General features: G+C 40.2%; 2 protein-coding genes and 1 pseudogene across 2 annotated transcripts; 1 reads left to right on the forward strand and 2 right to left on the reverse strand.

Moving 5' to 3' along the window:
* Window positions 1–347: 347 nt before the first annotated feature.
* On the reverse strand, window positions 348–1,848 carry LOC131238780 (probable beta-D-xylosidase 2). Its single transcript, XM_058236384.1, has 2 exons — window positions 1,413–1,848; window positions 348–919 (listed from the first exon to the last, which is right to left on the reverse strand). The coding sequence occupies exons 1-2, from the start codon at window positions 1,846–1,848 to the stop codon at window positions 348–350; spliced, it is 1,008 nt and encodes a 335-aa protein (XP_058092367.1).
* Window positions 1,849–1,935: 87 nt separating this feature from the next.
* On the forward strand, window positions 1,936–15,017 carry LOC131238781 (beta-amylase 1, chloroplastic-like; annotated as a pseudogene).
* A 1,320-nt stretch (window positions 15,018–16,337) lies between these two features.
* Window positions 16,338–18,132, reverse strand: LOC131239406 (BAG family molecular chaperone regulator 6-like). Its single transcript, XM_058237097.1, has one exon. It carries the CDS (start codon window positions 18,039–18,041, stop codon window positions 16,542–16,544), a length of 1,500 nt encoding a protein of 499 aa, XP_058093080.1. The 5' UTR covers window positions 18,042–18,132; the 3' UTR covers window positions 16,338–16,541.
* Between the last annotated feature and the right edge of the window lie 1,546 nt (window positions 18,133–19,678).

Genomic DNA, 19,678 nt, shown 5'->3' on the forward strand with positions numbered 1-19,678 from the left:
TAGCCAATCCCTTGTTAGTAGTCCATCGAAAACCAGTAAGAAACGTAACGTAAAGTAATCCATTGATAATAGACATACATCCAATGCATATAAGTGCATTTGTAACTGTTTGAGTTCAAAGCATTGTACTTACATGCACTTAATTTATGTAAGTGTATTTAAGTGCATTTGTAAGTTAGCCTAAATGCATCTCTTTTATTGCCGTAAAAACAAATCCTAACCGTTCAACCCTTTGTTGAACACCACAAAAAGTACATCTATATAATTTATATATATATATAATAAAAAATAAATTAAAACCCATAAAAATACATTCTCCATAAACCATTCTCCTAATACCTAAAAACTCATTCTCTCCAAACCAACCTCCTAATACAAAAAGTCCACGTGGAGAGGAACGTGTGCGATACAACAGCGAAGCTCTTACACACGTTCAGAGAAAGCTTCCTCTTCCGAGTCTCGCCGGCATTTACGAACACTCTCTCGAATGGTGCCAGCTGTTTCAACGGCAAGCCCACGTAGTTCTTGGGTGGCTGTGTGTATATCAACACGACGTGGGTCCCATCCACATCACCGATATTGTTCACCTCAAAATCGATTTCGACGTTGGGGTTGCAATCTAGATCATCGATCAGGACAGCCCATGGTGGTGCGTCCGTGCTAGGCGTGTAGAGCATGTCATGGCAATGCTGATGTGGGCCCAGTATCTGGATGATGGAATTTTGGGAGTCGCAGTGTAGGTTGTAGTTGAACCGAGTGTAGCTGAGGCCGTAACCGAATGGGTAGACCGTCGAACCATTGTAGAATTTGTAGGTTCGGCCAGGGTAGCCCAGTTCATCAACTGGCCTGAGTCTGATGGATGTTATGGGCAGTTGGTCTACGTAGTCTGCGTTGTACCATGTAAGTGGTAGTCTCCCACCTGATAAAAATGTTCAGAAATAGTAAATATAGTGGAAACGGATGAAATGGGTTCCATGCAATATATGGATAACATCCAGACCGTTCATCAGATGCATCCTCATTTGTTTGATCAGGGGTAAAAAAATCAGGGAAACCCAACATTCAGGTACACCACACCAGCAGAAAAAGTTGAGATGGGATACTAATTGATTTACATGTACATCCAGACCGTTCATCATATGCGTCCTCATTTTTTTGGGCAGGGGTCAAAAAATCAGGGAGACCAAAAATTCAGGTCCACCACACCATCAGCAACAGTTGAGATGGGATACTAATGTTGATTTACATGTGGGGCCCGTATTTATATCTAACATGGGATAATTTTTGTGGCAGAGCATCAAAAAGATAAAATGCCATAGGATGAGTGTATTGTAGAAGTAGAAAAAATGATCTGGGCCACTAATTGCAATCCTAACCGTCCATTTATCGAATGTTGATGGTTGAACACTCACCGGGATTGTATTTTTCATAAACAAAGTCTACGATCGCCTGTCCACAAGATGGCCTTGATCTTGGGATTGTTCTTAGCGAAGGAGATGTCCACACCTCCTGCAGAGAGATCACGAGAACGACTGGGCCAGCAGCGGCTTCGGTGACTTTGTTGATCAGCTCTGTTTGGTAACCTGGAAGGAGGAGATCCGTCCGATCCCTGCTATCGGCCTCAATGGACAGATCTAGACCGACCAAAATGATGCTGGCATCTTCATTCCTTGCCACATCTACGGCGTAGTGGATCAGCCACGAATTGGTGCACTTAACATCATAACAGCCCCCGGCGAGATGCACTTTCGCGTACGAGGAGAAACCTTCAACGGGTGTGATGTACCGGCATGGAATGCCTGCGACGAACAGATAGCAAAAAGACCGTGTTAGTGGCACACTGCGCATAGTGCGTACGTTTAAAATAACTGTGGGCCCCACTAGTACACCATGCTCTTATAAATCATCTATAGCTTGTAGCTTCTTGGACCTTCAATGGTCATTGATCAAAGTTGGATTCTTTTCACAAGCAATTCTGGCCGTTTGATCTACAATTTACATTCAAGTCATCCATGGTGCTGACTCATCACACATATAAGGCTTTCCGGTGCTGCGGAATTATCCTGTTATTTGATGTGGATGACATCCACATCGTCCAAATTATTGATGGAGCACACGTTTATAAAATCACAGCTAGCGATCAGAATATCCTAACCGTCTATTGCATCCCTATTAAATATGTGGTTAAAATTAAAATAGAAAATAAAATACAGGTCCATAAATGGGCCTAGATGGTTCACACCACAGGATCAAAATTTAGGAAGATCCAAGCCTTAAGTGGACCGCACCACAGGTAGCAGCGGTGGTAATGATCATCACCGTTGAAACTTTTCCAAGGCTCACCACGATTCTTATTTGCTATTCAACCTATCCATAAAGTCATATAGACCTGGATGAAGATAAAAAACACAAATATTAGATCAATTCAAAACTTCTGTGATCCTAATAAGTTTTCAACGGTAAAAGTGTAATCCCCATTTTTGTAGCCCATTTGTGTCTTGTATCTGCATCAGTTTTGATCATATATTCGAAAATAATATGGAAAAAAAAAAAAAAAGGATGGACAGTGTGGATAAAACCCATACGTCAGCTGGAGACGGGCGGGGGTAGGACGCAATCCGCGTGAATCTCGGGGACGCGGATTGCCTGCGAAAGCCTTTAGCAGAAGTTGCTGCATGGGATGCTTAGGTCGGGCCATCTTGATCTTTGAGAGAAATCCACTCCGTCCATCCGTTTTTACTGATGATTTTAGCACAAGACACCGAAAATCAGGTGTATTCAAAACTAAAGGTAGCAATACGAAAGGAAATAGCGATTCAGTAACCGCTGTTGAAACATTTATATGGATACAAAATTTTCGTATCAGGCTAATAATTTTCTGTATTTTCACCTAATAACAGTGGAAATGACCTTATAAACGGTTTGGATGGCATATAAACATCATGGTGGAGCCCAGGAACGTTTGGACCGTAGTAAGTTGTTTACCGGTGTTCCCTCTCGTATGACCGACCGCCTTTGAGTTTTGGATTCAGTTGAATTTTTTAATTAAGTATCCTAAAATGATCTGAAAATACGGATGGGCGGATTGGATTTCTAACAAACATCACATTTAGCCCCACTTAATCATCCCAACTGAGGAACTTCCCAAATCCGCGTCCGTTGAGGTCGGGGCCGCACCGAATCTGGTATCCTTATAACTTAAAAAAATAAATAAATAAATAAATAAAATAAAATAAAAAATTCCAGTCCCCACAACTAATATTTTCACCTCTCTTCTAAGTAGGTTATACCACAATGCCTGCCGATATCATAATAATTATTGTGATGTTGATAACCGTATTCCCGGCCTGGTTACTTTATCCGCGGATCAATACATTGTCTTCATACAGTCTCCTCTGCCACCGTTGATCCCTTCAACATCTCCTCGTCGCGATTAGCCACCATCGATCCTTTCAATATCTCTTCGTCGCGATTAACCGCTGCCTGGAATATCTCCTTCTATATCAAGAACTATGACATGCGGAAAGAAATCAACTATGATCGTGTCAGTCATTCATATACTATGGGTCTCACCTCTTATCACAGGTCTCCATCCCTCCCTTGTATGTGCACCCGTCGGGGCATTTGACTCTCCAAGCCCGCTTCATCGCCCACTCGGAGAGCTTGGATGTGGATGTAGCCGAGTCCATGGTCTGGGAAAAGCTATTACTTGGGGCGGTGAATTTCCGAGTTGAATTGCTTGTTCAGGCAAAGTATATCTACTTGCTTGACAACCGGTGGAGGTTCAGGATTTCCTGTGAGAACGTGACAGTTGGATTCTGGGCTAAGGATAACGTGGGGCAGGGCGTTATGTTGGGCCCACCTCGGAAGTGCATTATCTTTGTGGATGAAAAGCCTAATCAATGAATGTATCTCTCTCTTCCTTTTTCTTTTTCTCACAAGGGTCGTTTAGATGCCCTAAAGTCCTTTGGGTTACAGGCTGTAATAGATTACAACTTTTAGTTGTAATCTAACAAGGCATTGTACATGGTAGAACACAATAGTTGATATTGATATATATATATATATATATATATATATAGACTCATGATATGTAGGACCCACTATAATGTGTATGATACATCCAATCTATCCATCATATACTTCCTCATATGGTCTCAAAAAAAAAAAACAGCTCATTCATTATCAAATGAACCACACCAAGGATTAGAGGTGGGCATTGGACCGAGTCGGATTGGATTCGGCCCAACCCGACCAGATTCGAAAATTGTAGAACCTGATCCGAACTCGTTCCGATCCGGGACCGAGTTTGGATCATCTAATTCGAACAGATTCGAACGTTTGTTGACCTGAATCGATCCGGGTCCGATCTAGTCAGGAAAACCGAGTCGAATCAGATTGGGGAAAGCTTGAATCGTTCGTTTTTTCCAACGACATTAAAATCATTATATCAGTGTTCCATATGGTGTGATCTACTTGATTATTGAATTCACTTAAAATTTTGTATCCATTCCTTAAATGATTTGAAAAAACTGATGGACGGTGTAGATAAACCAAAAAAAATCACGATGGGCCCACATAGTTTACCCAGTTGAATAAAAACTATTGGTATGTAGCTTCTTGAAGAAGCTTCACACCGGTGATATAGCTTCTTAGAGAAGCTTTATAAATGCTATTCGTAGCTAGCACCAGCTAGCCTATGAAATTGGTCCGTGTAGTATATTCTTATCGTGCCGAGTAAACTCGGTTGGGCCCACTGCGAATGCATGTGGTTTATCCACGCCGTCCATTCATTTTTCTAGATCATTTTATGGGTTCAATCCAAAATTGATGTATACACAAAGTTTAAGTGGGCCATACCACTGGAAAAAGTGAAACTATTGATTTCAACCGTTGAAATTTTTTAAGGCCCCCAATATGTTTATTTGTCATCCAACCTGTTCATAAGATGAGAAGGACATGGATGAATGAAAAACACAAATATCAGCTTGATCTAAAACCTCTGTTGTCCCCAAGAATTTTTCAACGGTAGATTTTCAATTCACATAGTTTCCGGTGGTGTGGTCCATTTGAGGTTTGGATATAATCCATTGTTGGTATAGAGACCTAAAATTATGTGTTAAGAGAAATGGATGGAGTGGATACAACGCACGAGTGACACAGTGGCCCACGGAGTTTACTCAGTACGCAGTCCGCTTCCCTACTCCCTAGCCTATTGGCTAGGTGTTGTGCGAAGACAGCACTGACACTCCTCGATCTCCGAGTTGTGAGAACGGTTCAAAGGAGATCAATGTTACATCTTATGTGGGCCCCACAGTGATGTATTTATTATATCTACACTGTTCATCTATTTTTAGAGATGATTTTAGAGCATTATCCAAAAAAATGAATCATATCCAAAGATCATCTGAACCACACCATAAATAGCAATAAAGATAATGATTTTCACCGCTAAAAATTTGTAGGGCCCACTATAACGTTTATTTTACATCCAATCTGTTTATAAGGTCACAAGTAACTGAATGAATAGGAAAAATAAAGTTCATAAGATCTTAAGTACCAAATGAAGAGGAAAAACAAATTTTGATCCAAAATTTAATGTGACCCTAGAAAGGGTTTCAATGGCAGACGTTGAATCACCTACTAATTTTTGAAGTGTGGTCTAGTTGAAGGTTAGATCTGTCTTATTTTTTGTCTGAAGCCTTAAAATAAGTTGACCAAATGGATGGACGGTTTGGATATAATACATACCTCGTGATTAGACCCGTTACACCGGCCGATCCAATCAATCTACTTCCATCAACTTCGGGTATGATCGTCAACCTGCTACGAGTACGACTCTCTCTCTCTCGAATTAAACTATACATCATTTCTCTGTATATATTCCTGAGAAATACCATGAAGCTACAAAACCCAACAGCAAAAAAAGAGAATTTGATCTATCAAAAAACATTTAATTAGCCTTCTTCTTACTTTTTTTCTTCAACAGAGATAGAGAGGCAAATATAAAGAGAAATAGATAGATATAGAGATAGAGTTGGGCGGGACTTTTTGGCGCGGAACGAAAAGCCTAGGCGATGAAATTTTTGTTTAGATATATATTTACCGGGTCGGGTCGGGTCGGATCATTTCGGTTCGAGTTTTGGGATCGGTTCTGTCCGGATACACCTCTATCCAAACCTGACCCGAAAATGATCGGATCTGGATTGGCGAACTCGATCAGGGCCGATCTAGGCCGTCGGTTCTGTTCGGAACGGTACCGAGTCAGGTCGGATCTGATCGGATCCACCGGATCGGGTCCAATATGCCCACCTCTACCAAGGATGAGATATCCACCATTAAAAACTTTCTGATTACATTTGGGGCCCACCATGATGGGTGGAGGACAACCAAACCCTCTAGTGTGTGCATACTTTAATACTTTCTTAGGACCGCTAAAAAAAATTTCAAGTCCTACTCTGTGAGAGTTGTGTGATGCCACACCTTTAATGTGGATTGTCCACCATATGAGCCTCACCTATTATGTGGACTGTCCAATAAAAGAGGCAACATTTTTACATTGATGCTTATCAAATTAACTTGAGTTAAAAAAGTAACTTAAGGGGACGTTTGGCACCATGGATTTGGGGGATCTGACAAATTTCCCTGGTTGGTGGTAGCACAAAGTAACCAGTGGTTTCAATGGGTTTGAAATCCACGGTTAGAGCTTGGAGGGTAAATCCAGATGGGGTTTGAAATTCACTGTGAGAGTTTAGATTACAGCTAAAATCCTTTCAATTGTTGTGTAACATGTATGTCACCGGACAATCATTCTATTGGGCACACGAATCGCAAATGATATCAAAAAATAATTTGATTATCAATTACATAACTATAATTACTTTAATATGATGATCAGCACCGGAAATGATCTTGTGCTTGTGGCCCATCCGTATGAGACTTGAAATTTCATCATTTTCGGGCAAAGCATATATTTTAGGAGCTTATTACAACCATGCTTAGCACATGGGGTTGCAAACCTACGCGTGGTAGCGGTAGGTGGGATCCCTGACCGTCGGGCCCACCATAGTATATGTGTTACAAATCCACGAGTGGTAGCTGTAGGTGGGATCCCGGACCGCAGGGCCCACCGTAGCATATGTGCCTTATATCCACGCCATCTATCCCTTTTGAAAACTCATTTTAGGTCAACACCCTGAAAATGAAGCAGATCCAAATGTCAGACAGGATCATAGTACAGGAAACAGTGTTAATCGACCATAAAAAAAAACATCTCGTCGGCTGCAAAAGTTCTGGATTAAGCTGATATTTGCGTGGTCTCTTCATCCAAGTCTTTCTGACCTTATCAACGGGTTGGATGGAAAATAAACATTAGGATGACCCCATGAATTTTTTAATGGTGAGGATTCAATCACGACTACTTCCTGCCTTAAGTTCACCTAAGATTTTGCATCATTTTTTGGAACATGCAATAAAATGTTCTTTCAAAATGGATGGACGGTGTGGATGCAAGTCACATACATCACAGCGATCCCTAAAGTTAGGGATACGCCCAAACCGCGCCCCGCCTGCCAGTGACGCTGGCCAATCCGCGTCCAATTGCAAGCTGCTTTGTGCATGGGAGAGGACACGGATTGCCTGCAGTCAGGATTCCTGCAGCCCTAAGCTTTGTGGGGCCCACTGCTATGTATATGTTGAATCAAATCTATCCATCCGGTTTGCAAGCTTAGTTTAAGTAGTTACCCTAAGCATTAGGTAGATCTAGAGCTAGTGCTGACCACACCACATGAAACAGTAGGGATTGAAGTCCACCATTAAAACCTTTTCGAGGGACATGAAAGTTTTGGATCAAGCTGATATTTGTGTTTTTTTCTTATCCAGGTCCCGAACAATATTATGAAAATGGGTTGGATGGCAAATAAACATCACAGTGGACCCTGGGGAAGTTCCTACGGTGGACATCATTTTCCCCCCTGCTTCGGCGGTCCGTGACCTGAAATAACAGGGAAAAACAGATGAACGGCGTGGATATAACACATACAACATGGTGGGTCATGCTGAAGGATGCGGATTGCGTACAGGTAGCCCTGTGGGACCCACCATGATGTTGAGCTCAAAATGAGACATCCAATGCTTAAGTGGACCACAGAGTGGAGATGAACGCCCACTATTAAAAACTACCTAGGAGCTACAGAAGTTTTGACAAGCTGATATTTGTGTTTTCCATTCATTCATGTCTACGCGACCTTATTAACCCGTTGAATGGCAAATAAACATCATGGTGGGCTGCAGCAAGATTTCAATAGTGGGTGTTATTATCACCATTGCTTCTTGTGGTGTGGTCCACTTGAGTCTTGGATCTTCCTCATTTTTAAGCTCATATCCTAAAATGATCCGGCAACATGGATGGACCGCAGGGATGAAACCCATACATCAGTGTGGACCTCACATAGCTCTGCCTGGACCGGTTCGTCCAAGCAGGGTAGACACAATCCACGACCCATCTGGAGTGATAAAAGTAGAAAAGGAATTGTGACTTTGAATTTAGTATTTACACTTTGATACTCCGGCAAAGTATGATGGATGATACACAGAGATACTGTACATTTGGCATGTTTAACTCAAATGGTAGTATCCAGTTAGTGGACCCCAAAGTGATGCCTTAACTAGTTAATTAGTTAATATCTATAGGATAGTTAAAATTAAAAGGTAATCAATGGCTAGAAATCAAGAAACAGATTTCTCCGTCACCAGATGATAAAGTTATTCAATTAATACCATTTAAGGTCTATAACCTATCTATTGTGGGCCTCATGATTTGGACGGTCTAATTTGAGTTACATACAAACCACATGTACTTTATCAAACGGAGTAGACTAGGTCTAGCTATCAGATTACAAGAGTGCTATCCAACCCATCCATCAAGTACTCTTTTAAGCCGAAATCCTAAAATCTAAAGAGATTCATAACTCAAGTCGTCAGTATAAACTGAACTGTTTAAAATATGAGTATCGTTTTAAAATTTATCATGATAATTTAAAAAAAATACCACTTATCTTATTATGTGATTAGTATATTGGTAGACATTTATTCGATGGTTAAAAGTGAAAATACCCAATAGTGTCCATGAATGATAGGTTAGGATTTAATGATTAAACCATTTTAGGATTGTGACTACTTCCACAATTGAGTTGTTCTAATTTGAATTAGTACATTTGTATAATCTTTAAGTGCATGTGCAGCAAGCATCATGCTCTGCCAGAGTATCAAATGACTAAGTTTCACTTACTCTTACTTGTCTACTTATCTCCACTTTCCCACTTTCTTGCTATATAAACCCCTCACTCTCCCCTTCATTCTCTCACCACTCCGGCTCTCTTCCAAAGTCCCATGTTTTTTCTTGCCTCTTTCTCCCTTAAATCTTTTCATGTCTATTCTTGCCTCTTTTTCCCTTAAATCTTTTCATGTCTATTGTTGCCTCTTTCTCCCTTAATTCTCACTGCCATATCCAAGAAGTATGTTAAAAAAACCTTAGGTTAAAGAACAAAAAGAAGGAATAAAGATTTTATGTATGTTGGGACTTTTTTTTTTTTTAATCCTTATTAACTAACCAAAGCTAGGTTGGCTGATTTTTTATTTTTATTTTTTAAAATATAGAATGTGGGATTTGGTTTCCGTGATCTTTTAATGATACATGTGCATGACCGGCCCATCGAAACTCTTTAGAAAGAGATAGCCAACGTAGAATGATTGAGGTGTAGGATGACTTTTTATTTTTTATATTTTTAGTTTATTTTATTTTATTTTATAAATCCACTAATAATTGTGAGGCTCTTTTTTTTTTTTTTTTCTTTCTCGAAGAACTTTCTACATGCATTGTGATAGCTCCTCTATTTGTAGTTGATTTGCATTTTCGAATTTTGTCTACCATTTCGATTTTGGTGATTTCCTTTTTATAGAGTGGCAGCTCTGATTTTATATATTTTTTTTCTCTTATGGAATTGAAAATAGATTGTTTAAACATAGCAAGTTTTTTATTGAGATGTGTATGGAATTGAACTTAGCTTGATTTCACATAGCAAGTTTCTTATTGAGATGTGTATGGAATCGAACTAAACTTGTTTTGAATAGCTTCTTTTTTAAAAAATAAAATAAAAAATTTTACGAAACATGAATGGAATTGATAATTTAGACGGTGCATAAATGATTTAGCCTTAAATTAAATTTGAATGAATATTGTCGTCGATTTAGGGGCGACTCAAATGCTCAAAAAATATTAGCCCTAAATTCGTGCAAGCTATGATACTTATTTTACTAATGCGGAGCCTTGATAGAAAGGGTAAAGGGTTAATATATCTCTATTTCTTTACACACGCACACACACCCCACGCACTCACACTGTGGAATTTTAAAGGGTTAATATATCTCTATTCTTTAATGCAGGATTATTTGGGATGTAAATATTTAGAATGAGTGGTATAGGGAAAGGTATGCAAATATTTTATATATATTTTATAAATATAATTTATGTTTAATTATTTATTTGATATATTTTGACTGCATATGATGCCTGGTAGACACTTAAAAAATAAGAATTTTTCTATATGAATAATATATTAGATTTTGATATTGACAAAACTACCCTCACTTTACCGCACCTTGCGATCTCCCCTCGTTGTGGTGGATTCATATGCGTGCCACCTAAACTCGACCGTACGTGGGGCCTACCTTGTTATTTCTGAGAAATTATACACCGTTCATGTAATTTTTGAGCTCACATTAGGTTCAGAATATATATATATATATATATATATATATATATATATATATATATTCCCCATTGTTTCCTGTCAATTATCTCACTAGATATTGTTATTGTACTCGTTTTTCAGCCTACTCTAACAGATGGTCAAGGTGGATTTCTCACAAACATCCTATGCCCCCACAATATTTCAATTATAGTCATTTAATTTCAAATGTTTCGTGTGTGTATGAGTATGACCCACTTTGCTCTACATTAGCCTCAACTTTTTTTTTTCCCATGCCCTAAAATGAGGAGGCAAAATAGACCGACTAAGTGGATTTGTCACAAATATTATTATGGCCCACCAATGATCAAGCAACTCTCACCCCATGTACCTAAATCTCGGCGACTATTACATTGATTAGCATTAAGTGCTGTGAAAATGAAACCCTAACTGTATGTGAGGCCCACTTTTATGTTGTTAGAAATCCACCCTGTCCATTTGTTTTCTCAAATCATTTTAAGATACGGGTTTAAAACTAAGATAGATAAAAAGTCAAAAGTGGAGTGGATTTGTCACAAACATCAAGTTGGACTCCACTAAGTTGAGCAAACGTTACCATGGACTTAAATGTTCACCGTTACCATGTACTGGTTCACCTGTTTTTCCTGCTCATTTCAGGACATCAACCTAAAAATGAGAAAGATGAAAAGCTGAAAATGACTCTCAGAATGCGCCAAGGTATCTCAACAATGTTTCTTCAAGATATCTCAACAACATTGGTTAATTAAGATTTTTTCACTTTTATTTTATTTTTACTTTTTTTTAGTAGATTTACGAGTTGGACACGTTGAGGATCAGATGGTTGTATTATGATAAAATGAATACGAGAGAGCAGTTGATCCACTCCACTCAGTGCTTCCATGCAACCTGTCTTCTACGGTAGAAATGCAGGGAACGGTGAAATTGCATGATCAGACGATCTTAACCATTCATTTACACGTAATTCTCCGCTGAAAGTTAACTTTATTAATTGGTTTTTTGTTTACATAAAGAACGGATGGATTATGCATTTGATCAGTATGATCTCTTGAATTTAAGCAATCCACGTTACATGCCAATAGATGAACGGTTCTGATTTATCATTGCCACTGACACATGTACAATGTTGAGTGTACACTTCGAGACTAAGAGGGAAGCTGATTGACTGGTGTAACTGGCTGGTGGGTACGTGTCGTGCCAAAACCATCGAGACAGCTACTAGCTCCGATCTGTACGAATGGTCCAGAGTAGATCATAGTTACAACTACTAGCTCCGATCTGTACGAATGGGCCTAATGTAATTTTGAATGGAAACATATTGGCAGTGATTATTAATTGGGCCTTGGTGAGGCATGATTTCAATGGCTGCACATTTTTTAGCTTGTTGGGAGATTGGATCAAGGTGTTCCATAACGGTAATAGTGGCCATAATAGCCACCACTGTAACTGTTATGATGCGGGGCATAACTGCCTCTTATGGTCTTTTTTTTTTTTATTAAAAAAAAGGACAAAAATCTCGAAAAACCTGTACGTGCCTCGTAATGTTGATTAAAAAGTATGAAAAACTTGTATTTGCCTCGTAATAGACCATTACAGGGCTGTTATGACCTTTATAAGGGACGTAATATGCCGTTAATGGCAATTATGGGTCTTTTTTTTCATAATGGCTGTTACGGCCGTTATGACCCCATGATGCGTAACGGTTGCTACCATTACCTTTACGTAACAGCCTTTACAGCACACCATGATTGGGATGGAAATCTTGGTGATTCTAGCTGATGTTTCTGTCAGTAGCAGGGCCCCTTTCTGTTTTTCTTGTTTTTGTGTTTGCTTCCTTTTATCCATATTAGTGTTGAGTCGGTCACCTCCTGTGTTGTATTTAGCCTTTTTGGCTCTTTGTTTTAATGAAGTTTAGTTATCTTTGGGAAAAAAAGAGAAACAATCAGGTTGATCCACTGATCAGGTGGGCCACAGTCTGCAAAAGGCTCTGAAAAACTTGGATTGAAGTTTTCCAACCCATCAACCGTTTTCCAATATTGGGGCCTACGTGCTGATTGGGCCAGGTTTTATTTCTTGGAAAAGGTGCACAAGGTCAGACCAACTTGATGGATGGATTAGATCTCGCACGAATGTGCCCGCAAGCTTTATTGAACAAGCATGGGGGGATCGGACAGGGAATAAACATCTGTGAGCCCTACCTCAAGTGGCCTATGATTTCATGCAGCCAGCTCAAGTTGTTTGCAGCTTGATCTACTGAACAAGCCACATGGGCGCTTTAGTCTTACATCTGCTCGCTCTGGCTTTCCTTCATGAGAAATTATAGGATCCTACTCAGCAAATATATTGTTCGGGGATGTGGAGGATTATTGGATTACATACATGCGGGGACATGTTTCAATTATCGAGACTGTTCATATGATGGGCTTCACCGGACACGCAGAAAATCTTTAATTGGAATATTTCGATCCCTTGATCGTAAACTATTTTCCTTAGAATATGGTCAAGCTCCTTATTTCTTTTTATGGACCATTGATAAGAAAAGGTTGGGATCTTCTATTCCTGAAGATTTTTGAGGCAGCCTCAATGATCCATGTATCTCATCAGATTAATGGTTGGATCACCAATTGATGTCCACAGATGTAGTAAGGAGATAATTTGTGTTAGAGAAATGTATGCTTGCTGAGCAGGACCCATAATTCCTCTTCATTCACAATCGTCATTTTATACTTCCATGTTAAATTGACTCTCTCGTATAGTGTCTTCCAATTGCTCCACCTACATTTATTCAATTGATGTTGTAGCTATCTTCGTTCAATTATTAGTTAGTTTGTTTTTACTGCACGTTCTGTTAGTGCTATAGGTTTTTAGTTTTTTCCATACGATCCCTCATCCTCGATGGGTGCCGGAAGAAATGGATAAGGAGCCAGACTTGGCTTATTCAGACGGAAGAAGGAACAGCGAGTACATTTCCTTGGGATCTGATATACTTCCTGTCCTTAGAGTACGATCTCCTATTCAAGCCTATTCAGATTATATGAGAAATTTTAGAGACACTTTCAAGAAGTTTCTTGGAGTGATGATCTTACAAAAGATTTTTGTTTTCCGTGTTAGTTATGCAAAGTACTATTAAAACATTTCCCCCCATTTTCAGTGTTATGATAACACTTACGGGAACTCGGAGAGTTTCAGTGTTAGTGTTTCAGTGTTATGATAAGGTAGACAAAAATGGAGAGACCGATACCGATCGGCATGAGGATTGTCGCTTACGGGAACTTGGAGAGTTTCAATGTTATGATAAGGTAGGGAGATAGCTTCTACTACATTTGCATTTTTGTGGTAAAATGTGCTGTTCATCGTATTTGGAAGAACTCTCCCCATCACTTTTCTTCTTTACCTTATATTCAATTCATTACATAAACTATGAAATTTTAATCCAGTTGGCTCTCTGTTGATTTCTTTTCTTCTGTCAGTATATGCTAGCTTCGCTCAATGCATGTACACGAGATATTGGGATGCGTGAGTGGGGAAATGTAGGCCCACTTGGTGCCAGTAACTTGATGCAGAATCCAAAATACACCTTATGGTCGATTTTTTCTTGAATGGTACTCCGGGATGCTGCTTCTGCACAGGGAGAGGTTGTGCATGGCTGCAGATACCATCTTCTGGAGTACTGGTGCAAAGATTTCGACAAAAGTGGATGGCATACATTGGCACTATGGTACAGAGTCTCATCCGTCTGAGTCAACTGCCGGCTATTACAATAGCTCGATCAGAGATGGCTACCTCCCTATTGCTCGCATGTTGGGTAGGTACAGAATGACCTTGTGCTGTACTTGCTTTGACATTGAAGACAGAGAAGAGGAGCAGATGAATCCCAGCAGCAGCCCTAAAGGGTTTCTCAGACAGCTTATATTTGCTGCAAGGATGTGTGGTATATCACTCACAGGTGAAAATTCTGTAACGAGGCTGGATAATGCATCCCTGAAACAGGTTGTAAAGAGTTCTAAGCTTCATACGGATAGTGTTCATGACCCGACTTTCTCATTCAACTTTGTGAGAATGAACAAAAACCTATTTGATGCTCTTAATTGGACCACCTTTACCCAGTTGGTGAGCCAGATGTCAGATGCATAGCCTTTTCGGGCCAAATTCGACTTTGGAAGGAATGAGTTATGCTTCTCTTCTACGCCAGCAGCTGAGGAAGTTGGAGTAGTTTTTGCATATTGCTGAAGATATTTTCTCTAATTTATGTACCGTCAACACAAGTTGTATATTTTTACCTGTACAATTTAATCATTTGAAAATTTATTCAATACGAAATTTTGTGAGATTCTGCTAGATCTATTCTACTATTCCCAGAAGAATGTCTAACCATGCTTTTCTGACAAATTCCAAGGTTTGATGATCGAGATATCGTTCAAAATGACAAAGAAAATGAAGGTTGATGTCCTTTTTTACTGTGTATTCCAATTCTGTCCTCTCAGAAGGCTAGTTGCGATGTGTCTTTGAATAACCATTATTTGCATTAGTTTAGCTATGTTTGCAGTTAATCAACTTGAAGGCAGTTTGGTTGGAAATAGCTATCTATTATTGATATTTGGATCATGTGCCGTGAAAGCTGTAGAAAACCCAGTAACAAGAGGAACTTTGATTAGGGTTGAAGGGCCCCAAGAGACTTTGGGAAGACCTAAAAGGACCTCACTGGATGTGCTGAGAAGGGATTTGAAGGTTTATAAACTTCCAAGGAAAGGTCCCTTAGATATTGGAATGGTGGGTGAAACAGGAAAGTTTTTTATTTTATTTTTTTAACACGCACACATACCGAACCCTTGACTGGGTGTTGAAACTCTTGAGAATATACCACCCGAGCAAGAGTAAGGATCCAGTGAAACAGGATAAGTTATGATGCGTTCAGCTGGGGATGTTGGGATGTTGAAATTATTTATTTTTTTAATCGTTACATTGAAAAAATTTGTGGAACGGATTTTCCTTCTGCTCATAGCATCACTTTGCTCTAGTCTTATTTGGAAATTCCAAATTCTCCACTGAATAACAGCAACTTAGGGAACTTGTTTCAGGAACATTTTCTTAATGGTTCTAGGGTATTCTATACACGTCCTTTAATATTATACCCTACATTTAGAATACAACTCACCTTGCAAGCAATCCACAGTGCAAACTGAGTTGACTCACTTGAACATGCAGGGGATTCAACGGAAGTGAAATAACTGGTAGGGGGAAAATATTTTGCACTCATCTACCGATTCACGCATGCCTCTATGATCTGTATTCATGGGTAAAGTTGGGTCCGAACCCAGAAACTCATTGTGGCAGCAGTTGGGTAATAACCAAGATGGCAAAAATGGCTGAAGCCCTGCATATGATATTTCTTTTTGTACGCATGCAGAGATATGTAAGCATTCATGGGTCCTGTGTGATATGCAAGGTATTCTGTTACGGAAACGGTGGCCGTAATGGCCACCCCCTCTCAGTCAAAATTCATTCACAATTCTCAGTCAAAATTCGCCCAACCATGAATTCATTCAACGATTGTACGAATCCATTCAATCATTATAAAATTTGCAGCAATTACACACCATAAATCTAATTATTTTCCAAAGAGGTGAGAAACATGAGAAAATCTCATTATTTTCCATTGCAACTCCACATTACAAACACTCTGTCCGATTCTGTTCACGGTACAACTGATTCGAGATGCCACTGTACAGAACCTCAAATGATCTAAAACACACCTCACAATCTCCTACCACATCTCCTAGTCTCAGCAGCCATCTCCGATCTCTCAACCGCCGCTGCCGCCTGCCTCTTCTTCTTCTTCAACCGCATCCGCTCACTCCTTGAGACAACCCTCTCCAGCTGCTCCACCCTGTGTGAGAGAGAGTTCATCAGCCGATTCTGCACCACATTCCTCTCACATAGCTCTGTTACCAAACCCTTCAGTTTGCAATTCTCCTCCATCAGCCTCTCCATCATACTCAGCATCACACCACTGCTACTATCACAGCTCTTCCCATCTTGATTTGGGTGGGACACATCACTTCCTTGGATTTCCATGGCATCATGGACTTCCGGAGTTGGGTCGTTCTCCACTGATTCCGCCGGATTCTCCACTTGGGGAATTTCTTCTTCGTGTTTGCTTTCACATGGCTTCATATCAGCTTCTACTGGGGTTTCTTCGGTAGGATCTACAGAGCATTCCTGTCCTTCATTGTCGGCTTCAGCTACAGATTTGCAATTATCAAATGACTCGACAAGATCCCTAGAATTCTGTACAGATTCGACAAGATCATGGGCTTCTTTGAGGTGACTGACGCGGCCGATGGACAGATTTCCATCATCCTCAGTAGGTTCTGCAAGGGATTGAATCTGTGGAATTTGACTGTTGGAATCGGATGGAATACCACAATTCTCTGCAGATTCAACAGGATCCTGCTCTTCTTGGGATTGATCAGCAGATCGGCAATTATCTATAGAATCAACAGACTCTTTCATTTCTGGGGTTAGATCAACAACAGCTTCCACCACAGAGTCGCAATTGTCAGACGGGAAAACAGAATCTTGCATTTCTATGGTTAGATCATCAGCCGCTGGGGCCACAGAATTGAAATTATCTGGCGCTTCTGCAATATTTTGCATTTCTAGGGTTTGATCAATGGAATCAGTGGCAGTTTCCCGATTACCTAAAGAATCTGCAGAATCTGACATTTCTACGGCTTGATCTTTCTTCTCCGTGTCTGGGAGAGCGACTATCGCATCAACGGCTTCCTGCAAGACAATGACCTTGCGTATCACCGCCTTCCGGAATTCCCTCACACCTGAATCAACTCCTCGAACCGAATCCAACTGAAGAAGCAGAGACATCAGCATTTCATTCACTCTCAGCCGCTCCTTCACATCTGAAAGGATGAGATCCTTCGTGTCCGCGATCCTCCGTTCGATCTTGCATGCTTCTGATCGTATCTTTACCATCTTCTTCACGTTCTTCCGTACCACGAAGCCCCGGAAGACCTTCTGGATCTTGACGGCCGAGGCCGATCTGGTTTTTTCCGATCCAACGAAATGAACAGGGATCGAGACGATCTTCGAGGACGGCGAGGGCTTCGATCGCTGCTGCTGCTGCTGCTCCTCCTGATGGACGGGGATCGATCTAGGGCTTTGGGAGGAGAAGCGAGGGTTTGAAGAGAAGCGTGGGCGAGTGGCATTGTAGTAATTTCTGAAGAAGGGGTTTTCCATGGCTGGGATTAGAAGAGATTGGGATTTTTCTTGAAAAGGAGAACGATTTTTCTTTCGAGAATGGATTTTGTTTTCTTCTGTTAATGAGCAAGGAATGCGTTTGGGATTTTATAGGCGGAAGGGGGTTTTCTGGAATCTTCTGTTGGAGATATTTTGGCGGGGAAGAAGAAACTCGGAATTTCTACAAGTATGTGGAGGGTTCCAGGCTTCCATTTCATTCAAAATGGAAAGAATTTTCGATACTCTGGCGGAGTATGTTTGATACGCTGGATCTTATGATGACATTGCACCCATTTTAGAACATCAGTACCATTTCAATTCTAAAAAAAATACGATTAAAATTTCAAACCGTAAAATTGTTTAATCAATACAAGAAGCAGGCCACAAAAATATTTTGAACCATACCGTCAGTTATTTACTGTTTATAATTATGTGGTCAAATGAAGATACAACCCACATATTTTTTTTTTGGCATTCATGATGGATCCTTCATTTTTAATGGTTCAGATTTTATAAAAAAAATAATTAATATGTTGAAAAGGAATGCCAGACATACAAGTTGTGGTGCCAATTGATGTAGGTAATCAACTCTCCTTTTCCGCGGATGATGGGAATACCAAGTATGCTCGCTCGCGTGAGATTGATGAAGAGCTTCTCAGCACAATTTTTAGCATTGGATAGATGTGAGAGATCCGGTCCATTCATCAGGTAAATTATACTTCGATAATGACCTTGAAATAATTATATATAGTCCACATATTAGGTGTGACACACATGAAAGCTACAAGTCCATCGATGATTTTCCTAACCGTCCATTGTTCTTGCATAACCGCGTCCACGTGACCAATGTACCGATATGAACATTTTTTCCCATGGCATTATGATAGTGTTCTCTACCTGATAAGTGATCCAGATCTAGTACACGTGTGGATTGTAGGCAAGTTGAGAACGACCCTTTCACGCAAATGAATACCTTTTCCAGTAATTTACAGGGAGATGATACGGTGGAGAAATACGGTAGGGAACGCGGCCTACGGGAGCTGCATACGAGTAGAGTTAGCTCGGTCCGCTCACTCGACTCGACTCGAAATAGTACAACCCTCTTCAGTTCCAAATGACCGAGTCGACTAAGTTTTAGGGTTTGAAAAAATTTCAAGCCTAGGTGGAGCTTGACTCGGCTTGGATCAACCCTCAACTCGAATAGACTCGGATCAAATTAGCTCAATGACGTGGCTATTTTGATATTAATGCTGGTTGTTGAGTGTTTGATAAAATGACTCAACGAAACATTGTTCCGGGTGTTTCGGGTGCATCCATTCTCCACGGGATTAGATGGTGGCGAGGAAAGAATAGATACTAAACAAATTATTACAAGAAAAAAAAACATTGTAAAGTATTATTATTGGTTTACGCTAGCTTGAGTTGCTAAGTTTGGAGAGTCGAGCTAGCCAGCCAGGCGTGGGGACCAAGCCAAGCCAAGCTGTGCCAAGCATGACTCAATTTGATTAGTGCACACCTCTAAATATCTCTATTGCCCACAGGGCCCGCCATAATGTTTGTGTTTCATCCACACTGCCAATCCGTTTTCCAAGCCTCTTTAAGGGCTTAGCTTGAGCTAAAAAATGAGTTCAATCCAA

Source organism: Magnolia sinica, chromosome 3, assembly GCF_029962835.1.
Source record: "Magnolia sinica isolate HGM2019 chromosome 3, MsV1, whole genome shotgun sequence".
In the NCBI taxonomy this organism is placed as follows: domain Eukaryota; kingdom Viridiplantae; phylum Streptophyta; class Magnoliopsida; order Magnoliales; family Magnoliaceae; genus Magnolia; species Magnolia sinica.